Below are 21,156 nucleotides of genomic sequence, written 5' to 3'. Positions count from 1 at the left end.
AATAACAATGATCAAAAGTTGTACATATCTGATGGGTAAAATATAAAATAACTTTTAATATATGGCAATCCAGTAAAGTTAAAACCTTATATTTATTTCTGCAACTGATTATACCAGGGAATAGAAAGATCAGCTTAAACTGTATTATATTTAAATGACATTTTAAGAGGAACAGTTGTTTTAAATTATTTTTAAATATCCTCATAATCATTTAATTCTATTTTTCTAGTGTTAGGAAGAAATAGTTGTTTTGAGTTTTATATGTCAAAAGCAAATACAGCATGATCATCTTACTTACACAAGTGACTACAGCCAGATACTTTAAGAGATTATCATCTTTAATAATGGTGAACCAAAATCAATTAGATGAAATTTCATAGAAGAGTGACATTCTTCATGTAAATTCATAAATTTATTTAGATTATAAAATACAGAAAACTATCTTAACAATAGTTTATGTGAAAAAGAACTCTAATTTCCAGTAGCACATATGCTTAAGACAAATATTAACTAAATAGAAGTTCACTATATATACGTGGAAAATACACTCTCTACTTTGTGCTATGTGGAGGATTGTGTTAAATTTTATTTATTTTTTAATTTATTATTTATTTATTTTTGGCTGCCTTGGGTCTTTGTTGCTGTGCACAGGCTTTCTCTAGTTGCAGTGAGCAGGGGCTAGCTACTCTTCAATGCGGTGCACAGGCTTCTCATTGCGGTGGCTTCTCTTGTTGCGGAGCAACGGGCACTAGGCACACAGGCTTCAGTAGTTGTGGCACACAGACTCAGTAGTTGTGGCTCTCAGGCTCTGGAGCGCAGGCTCAGTAGTTGTGGCACACAGGCTTAGTTGCCTGTGGGAACTTCCGGGACCAGGGCCCGAACCCATGTCCCGTGCATTGGCAGGCGGATTCTTAACCACTGTGCCACCAGGGAAGTTCTTTTGTTAAATTTTAAAAGGGACGTTTTCAAACATGTAGTGGAAGTACGGCAATGACTCTGAAGGCAAATCATACGGGAAGAAACTAAAATAAATTTATTATGTTTAGCCTGGACTATTCAGTTTTTTTCCAAAAAAAAAAAAGCTTTTGTGGAACATCTACCATATGCAGAGGAGAAAGAAGGAGCAATTAAGCTAGTGCTAGAATTTTCAGCATTAAGAGGTAAGTAGTGCTATTAACTGAAATTGAATGATGGAGTATAAAATGGGGTGGGGGAGATTACACTGAGTTTCATTTTAAACATGTTAGGCCACAGGAAAATATCCACAGGGCAATGGTCAAGAGGTGGCTAAAATTTGGAGTTTGGATATCAAAAGAAAATAAATGGACAAAGAGATATATGGTTGGTTGCTAAACACACACACACACACACACACACACACAGTGTTGATGAAATCATCCAAATAGAAGAGGGCTGGTGACATAATACCAGGAACAACCTATATTTAAGGCACAAAGGAAAGAAATGTATTTGAGGGGGTAAATGAATATGGTTCAGCAAGGAGAACCAAGAAACTACATTGTTGTAGTGTCCAGGATTGTGATCCTAAGCTTTTACCCTATAATGAATGATGTAGAACAGGGGTCCCCAACCCCTGGGCCATGGACTGGTACCGGTCCGTGGCGTGTTAGGAACCGAGCCGCACAGCAGGAGATGAGCGGCGGGTAAGCCAGCAAAGCTTCATCTGTATTTACAGCCGCTCCCCATCGTTCACAGTACTGCCTGAGTTCCACCTCCTGTCAGATCAGCGGTGGCATTAGATTCTCATAGGAGTGCAAACCCTACTGTGAACTGTGCATGTGAGGGATCTAGGTTGCGCGCTGCTTGTGAGAATCTAATGCCTGATGATCTGAAGTGGAGCTGAGGCGGTGATGCTAGAGCTCAGGAGTGACTGCAAATACAGATTATCATTAGCAGAGAGGTTTGACTGCACAGAGACCATAATAAATCAATTGCTTGCAGACTCATATCAAAACCCTATCAGTGAGTGGCAAGTGAAAACAAGCTCAGGGTTCCCACTACGTACTATGGTGGGATTCTGCACTATGGTGAGTTGTATAATTATTTCATTATATATTACGATGTAATAATAACAGAAATAAAGTGCACAGTAAATGTAATGCGCTTGAATCATCCCCAAACCATCACCCGCCCCACCCCCCCACCCCACACTGGAAAAACTGTCTTCCATGAAACGGGTCCCTGGTGCTAAAAAGGTTGGGGACCACTGATGTAGAAGACAGGAGACTCCTGAGTCAGACAAAGGACTTTATTGCTCATGGCACAGCAAGCAGCATGATTATCAACATATGTATTTGTATCAGTTCTCTTTGCCCCCAAGTTCCACAGAGGTAACAACAAAGACATATCCAGATGGATGTCTGCACATGCAGTGGAATGCATTATAAGAAATGAATCCTGCACCTGAAACTAACCCAACATTGTAAATCAACTATACTTCAATTTAAAAAAATAGAAGAAATGAACCCCGAGTTGAGGAACCAAATCTTTTATAATGGGCAGTAAGCATGCCTTCCATTGGCTCCAGAGGGACACTAGATCTATCTCCCAAATACTGTTCACTATACAAATATCCTTTAAAAGATAGTCTAGAATAAAGAGCTGTCGGTGTCTCCATTCACAAGATATACAAAAACGCAAAAGTCATCAGATGTTATCTTTTAATACCTGAAGGCCAAGAAAGACTAAGGTTTCAACAGAAAAGGTACAATCATACACAAATGCCAATGAAACATAAGATAATAAGTTTTGTCAGGTATATTTAGGGCCGATATATTTTTTCATGTCACTTATAAGACTAAGAAATGGAAGTTACAGTTCAACAAACAGAGGACCTCATAGTAATCGGACCTAACAAAGAAAGATGCTGTTAGATATTCTCTCCAATGGTAGATACATATATAAGGAGAAGGAAGAGGAGGAAGAAACGTAGGGAGAGAAGAGGGAAGACGGTTAACATGTATTAAGGACTTACTATTTATCTGTCAAATACATTCATATCCTTCACTATCTGTCATAAATGTCCATTTATTCACTCATTCAACAAATGATTTCTCAAGCGTTCCATATGTGTGAGGAAATTTTAGGCACTGGAGATAAAATGATAAGCAACCAGTGACAAACTCTGTCCTCACAGAACTCACTGTCAAATGGTGAAGACAGACAGCATTCAAATCACACAACTACATAAATATATACTGTCATTAAGTGCTATGAAAGAAACGTACAGTGAACTATGAAAATGAATGTAACAGAGATACCTAATCAAATTGGGTGGTGGGGGGTAGGGGAAAGGCAGCATCAGGGCTTTCTTGAAGATATAGTAGTTGAGCTAAGATCTCAACACTAAACTGAAGTCAACAGGTATAAGGTGAAGGGGTAAGGATAGTTTTAAGAATCCCAGACAGAAAAAAAAAGGCATATACAAAGGCATAATCACAACTGAGAAACTGAAAGAAGGCCAAGAGATCTGAAGCACATAGAAAGGGGGGCATATCAAAAGGACTCCTAACACTGACTTAGAAATTGAAATGGATGGCCTGTAAGTTCCTTTGTTCTAAGTTGATAGTATTTTGTGATCATTTTATATTCATAAATAGCAGACACCCTAAAATTTGTTTATACATTAATAACAGGATTAACAAATACTAAGAACTTTTTAACAAGCAGAACCTGCTATAAATCATAGGCAAAATATAGCATATGAAAAAGAGCTAAAGTTTATATTTAAAAGAGAAGGAAAGAAAAATGTTTAGAACCTATTTTAAAATTTTTACATACATCAATTATAGTCACCAAGTGCTTCTACCTCTGAAGGAGCCAAAGAAGAATCTATTTTCTCTATTTATCTATACAAACATAAGAAACAGAAGTGTCACTAAACGGTTCCTGTGAATAGTAACCATGAATGAAGAATGTGGGCTGGCACACTGGACTCCCATAGGAGCCTTCAGCTCCTTCACTGTAATCAGAGCCAGTCAAGCAGAGAAAGTGATCAAGGGGGAGGAGGGAAATGTGCAAAGGGAGCTGCTAAGACTTCAAAGACAAAACAACGCTGTGACATCATGGAAGTGTGGCTCTTTTGATAGTGCTTAATATGAAGTAAAGAAAGAGATCCTCAAAGTTAAGAATGTGCAAGGCTGGGTGGTTCAATGTTTAGCAATATGGATCCTAAAAATAAAAGACAAAATGATAAATAGCCTAAGACAGTGGGAAAATGTTATATAGTTAGAAGCCCCAGATTCAAGTTCAAAGTCTGACTTGTTCTGAGCCTCTATTTCCTCCTCTGTAAGACAAAATAACATTTGCTGTGCTGAACAGTCTTGTTTTATAACAAATAAAACAATTTATATGAAAGTGATTTTTAAATTGTAAAAAACTGTTTTTATAACAAGTTTTACTAATACTACTATTTCTTTCAGTCAATTAATACTTAATTCCCATTAATAAAGCTGTCCATTCCCTCACATTCTGAAGTCAGAGTCAGAAAACTCTGCCTCTTTATCCTAATTAAGCTTCTCTCAAAACTCACTTCCTAATATAATATCCGCAACATTTTCTGGTCCCCACTTTTAATATTCCCCTTCAATTTGGGAGCATATGCACAAAGGCAGCTGTCTTCCACACAACATGCCATGATAATCAGAAGCCAATTAGAATGATCACCAAACTCCTCTAAAATACACAATTTGCCTCAAATCAGTTAGCCAATCACTTACTACTCCACATTCCAAAACCTCTCATTCAAATTCTATAAACAAATGGGAAAAGCTCATTAACAACCTCATCTGGATGGTCTGTCTCTAAAAAAGACAGCAGGGATTAATTGTGCTTTCCTTTCATTGTTCATCTAGAAGAGTTCAACTACCCAGCGTCTTTTTTTTTTTTTTAAAGCCAACATCAATAAAGACTCATGTTCTATGCCATTTCCCTTAGGTGCTCCAGCCTCAAAAAACAAAGAAAAGCAAATGCAGTCATCACTTACTTGCTCATACATTCACTAAATATTTGTTGATATCCTACTATATGTGGGATATTGTTCTAGACACTAGGAACACAGCAGTGACCAAAAAAGACAAAAATTCCAGCCATAATGAAGCATTAAATTCTAATAGCAGGGAAAAATAAAACCTAACAAATCAGTAACATGTATAGTATGGCAGAGTGTGATAAGTACTAAGAAAAACTTTAGAATAGTGGGTAAATGTGTGTGTGTGTGTATGTGTGTGTGTATGCACATATATGCAAACAAGAGAGAAAAAATCTTTTATATACAGTGATCAGGAAACAACTTGCTGAAAGCATGATATTTCAGTAAAATCTTAAAGGATTGTTAATAAATTATTTCCTCATTTAAAATTTATTTATAATTTATTCATACCATCAGTCATATATACACACACAGACACACACACACCTCCAATTTTAAATCTTATTACAGGAACATAAAATTACTCAATATTACTTTAAAACTGGCTTTGAAAAATAATACTTATGCGCTCTCTCATAACCATATCATAAACACCTAAGCCATGAATGTGGGTGGCAGTTCCCAAGATGGATGGAAAATTTAAATTTAAAAATACCCTAAATAAAGCATGTGACTGTAGTTTAAGTAAAAACACATTACATTTTAGGATTAAAACACACCCAAAGGAATATTTTCAAAGCACCAAATGCATGATCACATTAAAATTTTACATGCAAATCCATAAGCATATCACTAAACATCACACTAAAGTTGAAGATTAGGTGAATTTCCTTAACAGTAAGAAAAAAACTTTTTCCTAGAAATATCGTAGGTACAATTTTTTTATAGTAGTTTACTTTTAGACCCATGCTATAAAGGTTAAAAATGCAAATATATATTTGAGACCCTAGATATACATTTAAATTACAAAGAATAATACGAATATTGTTATTAGAAAGATCAGATTATTTAAACATGCTTGACTCAGTTCATTCTAATTGTGTATGTGACAAGACAAAAAATGAAGAATCCCTGTCCAATTTAAGAATATGCAGTAGATTCTAATAAGCTTAGTCCCTTCTTAGGTATCAAAATTCTAAGCAGATGGTCTGGTCATTCTAATAACATTTTAATGATCTTATGATTTGAAAACAAAACCTACTGAAAACTACTATTTGGATAATTATATAACAGAGTTTCTCAAACGGCATATTTAAAGAATATAATTAAATAGGCATTAAAAACAGCATGATGTTGGGACTTCCCTGGTGGTCCAGTGGTAAAGAATCCGCCTTCCAATGCAGGTGAGGCAGGTTCGATACCTGGTCAGGGAACTAAGATCCCACATGCTACGGGGAAAGTAAGTCCACGCACCACAACAGCTGAGCTCACGCGCCTCAACGAGTGAGAGAGCCCACATGCCCTGGAGCCAGCACACCACAAGCAGAAGAAGCCCCCTGCGCCACCAACTAGAGAGAAGCCCACGTGCCGCAACTATGACCTAACTCAGTCAAATAAATAAATAAATAAATAAATAAATAAATAAATAAATAAATTGGGGGGCGGAGCATGATGTTTATTTAACCACCAATCCCTTCTCCCAAAATCCGGGGTAGGCAAACCACATAGGCTAAATCTCGCCCACTTCCTGCTTTGTGAATAGAGTTTTGCTGGAACACAGTCACACCCATTCATTTACATATTGGGTATGACTATTTTTGTGTGCTCTAATAGCAGAACTGAACAGCTGAGACAGAGCCCATATGGCCCACAAAGCCTAAAAGGTTAGTTATCTTGCCTTTAGTAAAATGTTTCCCAGCCCCTACTTTAAAGGACTGGTAAAATCTTCTACACATAGGCACAGTCTTACTTGGGTACTGGCCTCATCCTCACAATTTTTTCCTTAGGAAACCACACCCATCCTCATCAAGTTGAAAATGTCTTTTTGAGGAGTATTGTCTTTAAAGGCAAGCTGACTCAGGGGTTCTCAGACTCACCTTTCAAATACTAATTTCTAGTTTCTAGTGTGGATGCCATTCAGCTGCAAATGCTACTATAACAAATTCTGCTTTCAAGTGGTTTTGCATCCATGCATATGTACACTGCTTCGAATATTCACCTCCATATAGTCTCTGTGTAGTTAATTATGAATCTTTTCATGGTTTCTACTTTGAACTTAGTGCAGTCATGCTTAACATATTTTCTATAAGTTAAAGTTCTAGTCACATAATGTTAACTGAGCTCTACTCTTAGGCAGCTATTTGAAACCACCTCATTGGCCAATTAATTCTAAAGAAAAAATTCAGACTCCTGACCCTTTTAAGAAATCTGTTTATAGCTAACTTATTTCTAGCATCATGGTCTTGGCTTTACCAACTACATACTAACTGAACTCATGGCTGACATCAGGCTCTATTTACTATACCTTCATTGATAGTTCCAGTATCTCCTCTCAATATGAGAGGTGTGGATCTGCTATTATGGTGTGAATAAAATGGAACAGATTCTAGGCAAAGTGCTTCTAGAAAAAAATTTAACTCTAAGAAATAAGAGCTTGACTTCTGAGTTTTTTCCTTTATTACAACATCAATATCTTTTCCTTTTTGTAAAGGCACAGAAGGCCCAAACACCTAACTTTACCATGGCAAACTATGGGTCACAAAGTGCTACTATCCCAAGAAAAATATTTTCTCTTTGCAATGTTTTAAATTTCTTTTACTCCTTTCTATGTATTACATGATATATTTAAAAACTCAGTTGGGTTTAGTAGTAGTAGTAGTTGAATCTGAGATTAACTGTTATACATACAACTGAATTATCTCAATAAAATAGAGTAAAATCATTATTGTTTGTAAACACATCATTTATCAAAAATGATATAAAATACTTCATTTGAATTTTCAAAGAGCGTAACTGCGGAGTGTATCCCAATGGACACAAATGAAAAAGAGAGGAAGAAAGAAATGGAGGGAGGGAGGGAAGGAGGGAGGGACGAAGTTAAGGAAAGGAGAAAAGGAAAGGAGAAAAGGAAAGGAGAGAAGGAAAGAAAAAAAGTCCAATTTTAAAAGTCTTGCTGGAAAAGAAAATGCAAATAAGTGAATAATGATGTACTTACCGGAACTGTGGCAGTAGTCCATATACTGTGGAACTAGGGCTGTGAAGGCTATTAAATCTGGAGCTAAGAGAGATTCTGGCTTTCTACTCTCATTGAGCCACCTGCTGCTATGAAGGTCTTTAGTGTCAGAAGGACCCTGAAGCAATGGAATTAACTTCTCTTTTCCACTCTCACCTGAACAGAAATATTTATGAAAAAGAAACTCTTATCAATAAAACATAGGAGTACCCCGAAGATGTTTGATCTTAAAGTATACTAACATCATAATATAAAATTTCAGTTTATACTTGGTAATTCTAGCAGAACATTTAGTTATACTCTAAAAAGTATGACTGATAAAATTAAAAGCACTTTTAACTCTTAAAAGGTTGTTTTAATATTTAGCTAATGAATGTAGAACATGTTCAGAAAAGCTTATAAAATAAAACAACATGAACACACTGTATTCTAAATATTCAATGGAATTTGTACCTGTTTAATCTTATTTAGACATTGAATTCACACTGGAAAAAATTAAATAACAAACAGTTTAAGGAAAATATTATGAAATAAAATATTGGAAGGAAGGCAAAATCAATTACAACATTCAGTTGAAAAACAGCTGGGTTTTCTGTTTAATTTCATTATACTAATAACATTTTAATTTAATTTTTAAGTGTCATATACATCTATACCTCCTATCCCCCCCCAAAAGTGTAAGAATAAACTTTCCTTTAATATTTCCTCCCTCATAACCATTATTAAAACTATGCAAAGTTTTTTTCCTTAAATAAAAATTAACCTATTAATGTCAAGAAGTATCATCCTGGCACAATTAACAATTTTTTTCAAGTAAAAATAAAAAAATTTAAAATCTCTGATTCATAGGAACAATGAGTAAATTCTTGTTTCAGTAACGCTCCTTGTAAAACGCACGGCCAATTCTCCTACACAGGCAATAAAGTTTTACACGGTCCAGCTGCACATACCTGGGGCTTTGGCACAAACTTTTATTGATCCCATGGTCCCAGAGGCACATTTGACCAATGATGTGCTGCAGTACTTCAATTCAACATTCTGGATTGAGCCCTCAAGAGTTGGCAGGGGATTCTTAGATTTCACACCTAATAAAAGAAAACTGCAAATGTACTAGCCGATTGAATTTAAATAATTTTTATACTCCTTCACCAAGGCATTTAGACTTAATTATACTTTAATTATCTACCTCCGATGTTCTTACAGTATTTGTGTCAGCCTTCACAGTTCAGTGTTTAGGAGTTAAAAAGATGCAATTTTAAAATAAATGGGCTGAACCTGCATAACTATACTTATGCAAATTTGAAACAAATATTTGTTTAAAAATCAGGAGACTAAAAAATCATATTTGGTTTTAGAACATAGAGTAAGATTTTCAATTTGATACAAATTTAACTTATAAATTGAGTTTCATTTAGGCAAAGACATTTAATTTAAGCATGAAACTTCCTACGTAAACAGCCTCCTCAAAATATCTTGGCCAGGTGGGGTGAAGAGAGAGAAACAAGATAGCTCAAAACAGCTCCTAAGTTAAAATACAATAGCTTATAAGCAAAATTGACATCCCATGTGTAGCTAAAAGAAACTAAGGGGATTCTATATCAATTAACAAAAAAAGTGAATATTAACATCTCTACTGTATGCTACTTGCTGAAGAACATAAAAGCATAGAAGGGAACAATTACCATGACATAAATGGTAGGGAAAACTTAATTCAAAAAGGAGAGACTCATTTTGGCCCTGAAGGGTAGGTGAGAATTAAAAAGGCAGAGAAACCTTAAGAACATTACACTAACATTATTGCAAACCACTAAAATAATGATAATGATGATGAACTCTAATCAACTAACATTTACTGGAGGACTTACTATGTGTGATACACACATCTCATTCAATCCGCACAACAGGGCTGTGATAAAGATGTTATTGTTATCCTCATTTTTACAAACTGGGATATAATGGATTAGAGGAGTTAAGTAATATTTGCTCAGTCCTACAGCAGAGAGAAAGAGCTGAGGTGTTTAACACAATTTGATCCTATCACAGAAAACTTCACCGCTCATTTCACCTATATTCATGAAGAATGGCCGCCTTTTCCCCATTCCACATTCCAATCAAATATATATTATCCTTCATATTTGAAACTCCTTTAAGGAGAACTAAGTATGAATAATTAAGAAAATCATGAACTTTTTATGACAGACATATTAAACATTACTCTAAAATCTTTGATCTCAAACTCTGGTGCATTCAAGAAGCCCCATAGTCCTCCAAGAGTCTTCCTGAGATGTGGCCCAGGAACCTGCAGTTTAACTAACACACTACATGGTCTGCCAGTAGTTAAAGGACATCATCTTGAGAAATACCTTCTCACATAATAATCTTTACTTCAGAAGGACCTATAAATTTACTGATTCCTATTTGACTGTTATATAAACATGTATCAATTGGTTGCTATTCCCCAATATTCACCACCTGTGTTATTTCCATTTGCAGTGGTACCTATTATCCTCAAAGCAGGAGTCTAAATGCTTTGTATTTATACATTTTTCTATGATTTTATCAGTTTTTATCAAATTCTCAAAATCTATGACTCAAAAAACTTAAGAAGCAGTATTTCAGAAAGTTAAATGATGCCAACTATACGAAATAAACATAGCAGTAGTAGTAACAGTTGTAGCAGTACTAGTTATAGTACCTAACACTCAATGACTAAGTGCCATGCACTATGCCCAGTTTGTTATTTTTATTCATCTCAAAAGAAAAAAAAAAAAAAAAGGTAGCTATTACTATTCCACTTTACATTCAGGAAAACCAAGGTTTAGAGAAATAAGGATTTTGCCCAGGCTCAAGCCAGAAAGTGGGCAGGTGTGGTTCACTTTTCTCTTCATAAGAAAAGAAACTGAGTTACCCTGCATATTTACCATCTACTGTGGATACAGAAGTTATAATCAGTGGATAATTTACGCTGCTCCAATCATTATGTTAAGTGATGAGAGGGATACAAAATGGAATAATACCCTCCTCTAACTCTCAAGTCCCCAGAGTCAGACTCTCATTCTACGCCAATTTTTTGAAAAAACTTAAAGAATCTAGATAGTGATGAGCAGACAAGAGCTAATCAAAGATTCTCTCAAGAGGGCTTCCCTGGTGGCACAGTGGTTGGGAGTCCGCCTGCCAATGCAGGGGACGCGGGTTCGTGCCCCGGTCCAGAAGGATCCCACATGCCGCGGAGTGGCTAGGCCCGTAAGCCATGGCAGCTGGGCCTGCGCATCCGGAGCCTGTGCTCCGCAACGGGAGAGGCCCGCGTACCACAAAAAAAAAAAAAAAGAAAAAGAAAAAGAAAAAGAAGATTCTCTCAAGGGTTACTGATGGTGTTAAGAACCAAAAGAATTGAATTAGTTCTGGTAGATGCAAAAATAAATATGAATAGACAAAAATGGCTTTTTAAAAAATTATTTTATAAGCTGCTTCTTTTACAGTTTACACCAAGTTTAGGACTCTACCTTGAATCTGAAATGATACGTCTTTGTTAATATCTAATGCATGCCATATATAAGACTCTTATCAGAAGAAGTTGCCGGAAACCTCTTCTGATCAGAATCACTTATACATATATAAAGCATCTTAGTTTAGACTAATACTATCAAGAAATTATTTCACTTTTTATGATCATTACATTTCTCAGATTCTAAAAAATATATTTATTTATTTGTTTATTTGGCTTCATCGGGTCTTAGTTGCGGCATGCAGGATCTAGTTCCCTGACTAGGTATCAAACTGGGGCCCCCTGCATTGGGAGTGAGGAGTCGTAGCCACTAGACTGCCAGGGAAGTCCCTCTCAGATATTTTTAAACTTGTTTTAGTAACTAAAACATCCTGCATACTTTCTCCTTAAGAAAACTTTTTCAAAAAGTAATTTGTTTTTAATGGCTCAAGCTCAGATTTTTTAAAAGATAATTATAGTCATCTTTTGATAGACTTCAACAATGGAGGAAAACTGCTAGTAAAAAATAACCTCAGTAATGTAAATTATGGGCTTTGGATGATTATGATGTGTCAATGTAGGTCCATCAATCGTAACAAATGTGCCCCTCTGGTAGGTGATGTCAATACTGGGAAAGGCTGTGCAGACCAAGAAGGAGGCAGAAAGTATATGGAAAACCTCATATCTTCCTCTCAGTTTTGCTGTGAACCTAAAATTACTCTAAAGAAGAAAAAGTATTAATAAAAAATAATTTAAAAATAAACTTGGTTTCTTTCCACTCTACCATCAAACCAAAATTTGTAAAATACCCCAAACATAAGCACTATGGAGGTAGAAAGGAGCAGAGTCTTGGCATTGCACAACTCAGGGCACCATTCACATTTTTTTCTGTCTACATGAATGCAACTTCCTGAAACTGTGAAAGGAAATCTCCTGTTGGGAATGCAATATGGTGAAACAAAAAGACCAAAAGCTCTGAAACTGAAAAAGCAAGGCTTCAGATACAGGTAGCATTACATATCTAGTAGTTATGTGCCTTAAGGCAAGCCACTATAATTGTTCCATGTGGAGGCCAAAATACTACAGTTATTGTTCAAGGTATTTAACTCTGAGAAATCTGCTGAACTTTATACAGAACGTAATTTAGGGAAGAGGTGCAAAATGTTGATAAGATGTATAGTCAGCTGACATGAGTCAATAGGACAATCACAAAGACAGTGACAATATCTTACATTTGAAATAATGACTTTACAAAGCACTCTCATGTGGATTTACTCAAATATTGCTGTCATATTCTACTAGAGGAAGGAAAGAGGAACTCCCTAAGGCACTGCAATTGAAATACAATTTTACATAGTATACACTTTCAACGGAATAATCTAAAAATAATAGTGAATTTTTGTAATACAATTTAATATAAAAAAATGCACTGTTACTTTTTCTCCTTAGAGTATTTTTCTGAAAAATATTAACTCTGAACACACATTCTTAGTCCTGTGGTGAACCCTTAGCTCAGATTCTTTTTACACTGCCTTTCTTGCCTGACATAATTCTCCTGGCCTCACAGACACGTTAACCCCCTGTGTTCAGTAATCAACTTATGATCACTCTTATAATTATCGTCCATAAATCAGAAGATGAAATAATGAGAATGACCTGTAATCTGTGTGGAAGTAAAAGATTAAGGAGTCAAGCCATATGTAAGTTTAGCTCTGTTTCCTCCTTAATTTTTACGGGCCTAAACCAACAAAGAAATGAAAATGAAAAGATAAGCACTATATGTGCAACTCTCAAAGAGGCAAGAACTGTCATCAAAATTTCAGAAGATGGATGCTGATGAACAAGTAACAACAAGATGACTTAGAGAAAAGTGCCCGTGCGTTATTAAACTAAAAAGCAAGTTGATCTGCAATAAGCCCTGGAAAGATAAGAATTAAAGAAGCCAGGCAGTTCAGAGGGCAAGAATGCAGATGAGGCTAAAAAGATGAGCAGTGACTGAAAGTCTATCTAATAACCACACAACCTTTGTTTTAATTCGTGAAGCCATGCAACTACCCCACACTCATCCTGGCAAAACACTGAAGGGTTCACGCTGGAGAGGTTGAACCAGAAGGACTTTGAACTAAGGGATAATACCAAGGAAAAGGCTGCATGCTAAAAATGGGAGATTGTTTAAAAATCTATATAAAATAGATGTACTGAATAATGAAATATCCTTTTCTTTTACTCTCTAGGGACGCTGAATGCCAGAGTTACAACCTGCAGGAAAGAAATGGAAGGTTTTCTATCTGTGAAAACTGGCCAGTCCAAGAAAAAGGAACCAGAGATACTCATAACTGATTATCCCCAAACAACAACAACAAAAATGAGTAAGTGTCCAATTCCCCTACAATAACACCAGCCATTCAATAAGCTCCAACCTCACACATAGGTTCCCAATTAGTTATTTAGTATTTTATTCTACAATATGAGGGCTCATCAGAAACTAGGTATAAATCACTAACATGAAAAGTAGAGATAAAAAACAAACACAGAAAAGGAACTTGGGGTAAAAAGATAATGCTGGGAACAGAAAACTTAGGTAATAATAATTATATTATTGTATTATACTTACTACTACTACTACTACTACTGCTGCTGCTGCTGCTGCTGCTATCCTTGGAGGGAGTACAGAAGACACTAGAACAAGAACAGCATGTTTAGCTGAACTTTTCAAAGAACAGAAAAGAGCCATTAGAAATTAAAAACATGATGTTAATTCTCCTTAAATTAATATAAAAATAAGAAAATAAAGGTGAGGAAATCTACCACATAAATTAAAACAAAAAATCCAAAGAGATTGAAAATGGGCCAAATGACCAAAAAATGAAAGGATCAGCATTAACAATCAAATATCTGAAAAACAAAAGTTCTAGGAAGAACTATTAAAACAAAATGGAGAAAATAATCAAAGAAATAATTCAACAAGGTTTCCCCAAATGAAGTACATGAGTTTCAAATTAACAGGGTGCACCACATATCCAGTGCAACAAATGAAAAAACAAATATCAGGGGTAAAGAGAGAAGCTCCTAAAAGTTTCTGAGATAGAAAACAAACAGATGCATAAAAACAGAAAAATGTTAATACATAAACATACAACAAACAATTAGAATGGCATCAAACTTCTCAACAGCAACACTGGAAACAAGAAGACAACAAAGCAATGCTTTTTAAAGTCTGTAGAAAAATCATCCCAACCTACAAATCTACATATACACTCAAACTACCTTCACATATGAAGGGAGAATAAAGATGCACTCAAACATGCCATATCTGAAAGAAGTTTACTTCCTTTGCTAGAAAGACAGCTACAGAACTGTGCTCTACCAAAAAGAGGAATAAATCAGGAAAGAATAATACATGTGATCCAAGAAACAGGGGATCCAATATAAGAGGAAAGGGAATTCCCAGGACAATGATAAAAGGAAACTTCAAGACATCTGTAGCAGGTTCAGAAGGAAATAGAGATTGAAACAGGAGGAAAGTACACTAAAAGAATAATGACTACAAAAATTAAAACTAGGGACTTCCCTGGTGGTCCAGTGGGTAAGACTCCACACTCCCAAGGCAGAGGCCTGGGTTCGATCCCTAGTCAGGGAACTAGATCCCACATGCATGCCGCAACTAAGAGTCCACATGCTGCAACTAAAGATCCTGCATGCTGCAACTAAGACCCGGCACAGCCTAAATAAATAAATAAATAAGGTATAAAATACTTTAAAAATTAAAACTAATTGTCTAATGCATCTGAACATACTGAGAGAAGACATGCTTCTCTAAGAATTTGGGGGAATTAATATTAAGTACATGGAACACTAATGAAACAAAAAAAGGCAGTTATTAACTCCAAGGATAAAAGTTGCATAAGAAAAAACATTTAAAGGTCGTATACTATAATTCATACATACACAGTCATAATATATTAATACTGAATATACATTTAAGCAAAAGCTGTGATATAATTAGATGACTTAGGAGAAAAGAAGAATAGAAATACAGACAGCGAGTATTGGCCATAAAAGCTAAATCTTCTTGGTAGGCGAAATAATGCCATCCCGCCATCACTCAAGATGCCCATATCCTAATCCCAGGACCTGGGAATATGTTATCTTAACATGGCAAAGGAATATTAAGGCACAAACAGAATTAAGGTTGCTAATAAGCTAATTTGAAATGTGAAGATTATCCCATACTATCCAGGTAGAACCAATGTAATCATCAGGGTTCTTAAAAATGAAAGAGGAAGGCAGAAGAAGAGAGTCAGAGAAAGACATGTCATGACAGAAGCACTACCACAGAAATGCAATCTTCTGGCTTTGAAGATGAGGGATGAGAGCCACAGACCAAGGAATGCTGGTGGCCTATAGAAGGTGGAAAAAGCAAGGAAATAAATTCTCTCCTAGAGGCTTCAAGAGGAACAAAGCCCTGCTGACACCTTGATTTTAGTGAGACTCATTTTAGACTTTAAACTACAGAACTGTATTAAAATGAACTTATGTTGTTTTAAGGCATTAAGGTTGTTGTAGTAGAAAGTATGTTTACAATATCTAAACATGAAAGATAAGAAAATTTCAATATAAGCATTTTATTTAGAAATTTAGAGGTAAATATCTAAGAATGAGCCGAAAATGAATGCCCCTAAAAAACCAGTGAAGATTATAAGGGCCCACAGAACTGACCTTTTTGTTACAAGCCTTACAAAACTATAATTTAATAAAATAAAACAAAAGGTCATTCAGGACATTCAAGCAGCCAGGACTCATTCTAGATACACAAAAATAATAAAATCATAGGATAGTGAACCAATAGTAAAGGTTTCTGTAGAGGGAAGAGGTAAATTCTTTTAAAATACACATTGAAGGAGTAGAGTTATTAGGGAACGTTATACAAAATAGCAATAGCAAAGAGCTTCTAAATGGTTGATATTGTAGTAAAAACGAAGCATTATCATTTCAGGGGAAGAATAAAAGGAGAAAGCAAAAGGAGAGGAAGATTTATCACATGAGAAGAAGGTGGAAGTCTTAACAAGAGCAGCTGGGCAGGCAAGAACAAATAGGTGGACCAAGAAAGCTGGTTAGTTCCGAGGCTCAATAGGGGGCAAAGACTGCAAATGACCTCCTACGATAAGACATGCAAACAAGAGACAGCAAACTTTAAAAGGTAGTGGTTGTTTTGTTATTGCTGTTGATGATAATGATTTTGTTGTTTTTAACATGGAAAAGCAGATGAAGTGACAGCCTAGGGCTAAACCAAAATATTTGGGTAAAAATCACTTAATATTTTGAACAGAATATAAAATATAACCATTGAACTATAACCAATTAAATGACAGAAAACAAAAAGTAATCTCAAAAGTATAGCTCACAGTGATAATTATGTGATAGAATTGGACTATCACAAGGAACATATTCACAAGGAACAAAACACAAAGTCTTCTATAGCAAGAGCTTACTTTTCACTGTCCCACCCTCACTGCAATCCCTGTCCGTTCTGCTGTAGTTTCCAGCAAAAAGAGAGTCAACAGGCATTTACTAAGTATCTACAAATCTGGTTCTCTGTCTTTTTTTAACATAAACAATGGCAAATAAACATTTGACAAGTAAAGATTCTGCTTCATACTGACAGAATGATGAAAAAGGTGCCCTAATTTAAAACAATATATTCTGCCACCTAGTTTATGACATAACTCTTAATGTAAATATTAACAAAATAAAGTCTGCTTCTAACTCTAAAATTCCATGAATCAGAATCTCGATCCTACATGTCGTTGTCATACTAGCCACGTACATTCCTCGAAAACTAATTTGCAGTATCAATAAGAATTAACCTGCTCTTCTTCAAGATTACTTAACTTTGTGCTACGATTACAGGTGAGGGAATTTAGACAGTTCTGGCTATAAGGAACTAGAAAAATAAATCTTTTCATGTGGAAGGGGGCAAAGCCTGGTTAGAATACTGAAGAACTTACAACTTCTGGACATAGTCTAACAAGAAGACTTCAGTAACTCATTTAGACTTCATAGGCTTAAAAGAAGAGAATTCCAGATAGCTTACCAAAGTACCTCAATTATAAAAGATGTTCAAGAACAAAGAATTTTCTTTATCCTTGACGTCTTCACTACCAAGTATGGAAACTAAAAAACTAACATTAATGTTGGCAGATCATATCATTAATTTCTTTTCCCTTAGGCTGCTTTTAAAGATTTATGCTTGTCCTTAGCACACTGGGGTTTCACCACAACGTATCTACTTAGAAATTTAGGTTTATTTTTCCTGTTCGGGATTTATGATTCTTAAATCTGAAGATTCACATCTTGCATCAATTTTGTGGGGTAAAAAAGAAGTCTCTAAATAGTGCCTCTCTCCTAGTTTCTCTTTCTGAGAGTCTTATTAGACCTATACAGAATCGTCTCATTCTAGTGACCAGATCTATTGACTGGTATTTCACATTTTCATCTCTATTTTCAGTACTGCATTCTGGATTATTTCTTTATATCCACCTTTAAGTTCACAAATAGTGTCTGTAGCTATGTCTAATCTATATCATTCATTCAGTGACTTCTGACCTTCCTTTTAATTCTCTAGTCCTTATTGACAATATCTATGCCTCTCTCCTATTTTCAACTCCATCTTTTACTTCTTTAATAATTTTAAACTTAGTACTTTTATACTCTTTTTCCAGTTATTATATTACTGAAATTCTAGGAGTCCATATTGTTCATTGGAGGTCTGTGCTCTTGGGGGATTATTTTCAAGTCGTTGGTAACTTGGGATTCTGGGCTTACATTTCAAAAGGCTTTCTTTTTTAAACACACTGCCAGAATTAAGGGTATTTGCCAAAGCAAATATTTGTGTTTACTATTAGATACCCAGAGATGTAACCAGTCCACCCAGGATCACATTTTAAGTTAACTTATTGGTTTGATGGTTCCTAGACCATGAAGAAATTAAAATCTGAGTGCTGACAGGACTGTGGTTACAAATTCTCAGGGAAAGCACCCTCCGTCTTCCCCATCAAGGCCAAAACAAAGAAGCTTCTTTGTTAAAACACGAGTGGGGTAGACTTTTAAAACAGTCCATCTTTCCACTAGTCCTTAGAAGTTATGAGCTTAGGGAAATGGAAATCACGTTCCAATTCCTCCTTTCTTGTCCCCACCCTGTTCTGGTGATTAAAAGCCAAGCCCACTGGTAACTGAGGTTGCCACAGCCCATTAGGACAGTCAAAGCATGAATACCTGCTTCCTACTCTGGTTTTTCATTTCCTCCTTGCTTGGGAACTTTTTTTTTTTTCTTTCTTGCAAGTTCAGCAGTTCACTTAGAATTATACGTGTTATACATTATCCAGCATGGGTGTTCGTACAGGAAAGGATTTCAGGTTAATTAGCATACCATGCTACCAGGCACAGAAGTCATATCACGCTATGCTATACGTTTCTTAAGTAAATATACCTCATAATTGAATTTTTTCTCCCTAGGATTTCATCCATGATAGATGAGGAAGCAACAAGTATTTTTTGAGGTTAAACACTGCAGTTTATGCAGAGACATTAAACACATTATAAATCCCAAAATGTACTAGTTTAACTACTTTGTTTCCGTAACTGTAAAGTGGGTATAATTCACCAGCTACCTTACAGAATAATCCTAAACCCCGAAGTGATAAGTGGACGGTGGTTACCAGAGCACCTGGCATGTAAGCATTCAATAAATGTTAGCGAGTATATTCTTACTGTTACTATTACTACAAACAACACAAGCTTATCAGGGAAGTTCAGTTCATATACATTAAGGAGTAATAAGGCAGTTTACTAAATGATACACTAATCACTACACTTTTATTCTAGTATAAACTCTGCCACCAAATAACTGTGTAATCTTGGATTTAAAATCTCTGTGGCTCAGTTTCTTCATTTGAAGAAAACAAAGGAGAGTGGTTGTATTTGATTACAACTAAGATTTAAGCTTTAAAAACTAATGATCAGGGCTTCCCTGGTGGCGCAGTGGTTGAGAGTCCGCCTGCCGATGCAGGGGACACGGGTTCGTGCCCCAGTCTGGGAAGATCCCATGTGCCACGGTGCGGCTGGGCCCGTGAGCCATGGCCGCTGAGCCTGCGCGTCCGGAGCCTGTGCCCCGCAACGGGAGAGGCCACAACAGTGAGAGGCCCGCGTACCCCAAAAAAAAACAAAAAAAAACAATGATCAGCTGCAGTGTAGGAGATTAAAGACTGTATAATGGGATATGGAAAGGAAAAATGGCCTTTCAAGGGAGCAATATTGTCATATACCATCAGTATTTTTTTAAAGGCAAAGAAAAATTACAGTAATTAAATGAAGCAGTTATTATGTTTCTGTACATATGATAGAAAAAATATGGACTAAAGTCAGTTAGTGACTTTAGTGAAAGATGAGAAAAATTAATTTATATTTATTTAATTAAATTTCATTTACAAATTGATACCACAAGAATAACTTTTGAAACCTTTTATATCTCCCCCTAGACGCTAGAGCTATAATGTCAGATAAAGAATAATTAATTACTACTTTATGATACAAATAATAAAGTCATGCATTATTAGACTGGGTTTTTCTATACATAAAAGTTCTTAGTTGAAATAATAAATAACACCCAATTACTAGTTATGATCATTCAGTATTGTACCCATACATGAATTAAACAGAAAATAACACTTAGGATAACAGAGTAAAATGCTTAAAAAAAAATAAATACCTGCTTCTTGGATTAGGTATTTCATAACACATATGAGAATGAAATACATAAAAATAAATTCTCATTAATATTAAGAATCCGCCTGCCAATGCAGGAGACACTGGTTCGAGCCTGGGTCCAGGAAGATCCCACATGCCACGAAACAACTAAGCCTGTGCACCACAACTACTAAGCCTGCGCTCTAGAGCCTGCAAGCCACAACTACTGAAGCCCACATGCCTAGAGCCCATGCTCCGCAACAAGAGAAGCCACCACAACGAGAAGCCTGTGTACCGGAATGAAGAGTAGCCCCCTCTCACCACAACTAGAGAAAGCTCGTGCACAGCAACAAAGACCCAACACAGCCAAAAATAAATAAATTTTTTTAAAAAATTCTCATTAATAACCACTGGTGGAAATATCTAAAGAAGGGCTACTATGTAAAAGTCATATTAAACTCCATATTCCGACAGTCAAAGTGAGTAAAGGGGAGAGGAAGCCATCATTCTTGGGCATTAAATTAAGAAAAGAACAAACTATGTAGGCATGAGGGCAAAAATGATATGAGATCATTTAAAAATATCAGGAAGACTAGAAACTATTTTTAAAAGCTTATTGTAAACATAAGAGGGAAACTGTGTCAAAGATTTTTTAATAAAAAATTTAAATGTGAATAAGGATGCTAAATGAATAGCTAGTAAAGTAAAAGACATCACAGTTAAGGGCAAAACTATCTTTTAAATTAAGGAAACTCAAGTGTGTGTGTGTGTGTGTGTGTGTGTGTGTGTGTGTGTGTGTGTGTG

General features: G+C 35.8%; 1 protein-coding gene across 5 annotated transcripts in view; it reads right to left on the bottom strand.

Moving 5' to 3' along the window:
* The window catches only part of VPS13B (vacuolar protein sorting 13 homolog B), a 778,894-nt gene that overhangs the window by 548,510 nt on the left and 209,228 nt on the right, over window positions 1-21,156 (bottom strand). For all 5 annotated transcript variants that reach the window (XM_027131500.1, XM_027131499.1, XM_027131497.1 and 2 more), the window contains 2 exons: window positions 9,074-9,208; window positions 8,106-8,279 (listed from right to left, as the gene is read on the bottom strand). In XM_027131500.1, coding sequence (XP_026987301.1) covers window positions 8,106-8,279; window positions 9,074-9,208 — 309 coding nt within the window. The remainder of the gene's footprint in view (window positions 1-8,105; window positions 8,280-9,073; window positions 9,209-21,156) is intronic.

This window comes from Aethalodelphis obliquidens, unplaced genomic scaffold (genome assembly GCF_003676395.1).
Source record: "Aethalodelphis obliquidens isolate GAN/ISIS:26980383/991018 unplaced genomic scaffold, ASM367639v1 scaffold39, whole genome shotgun sequence".
Taxonomy (NCBI): Eukaryota; Metazoa; Chordata; class Mammalia; order Artiodactyla; family Delphinidae; genus Aethalodelphis; species Aethalodelphis obliquidens.
The sequence above is the reverse complement of the archived record's forward strand: the minus strand, read 5'-3'. Positions and strand labels throughout refer to the sequence as shown.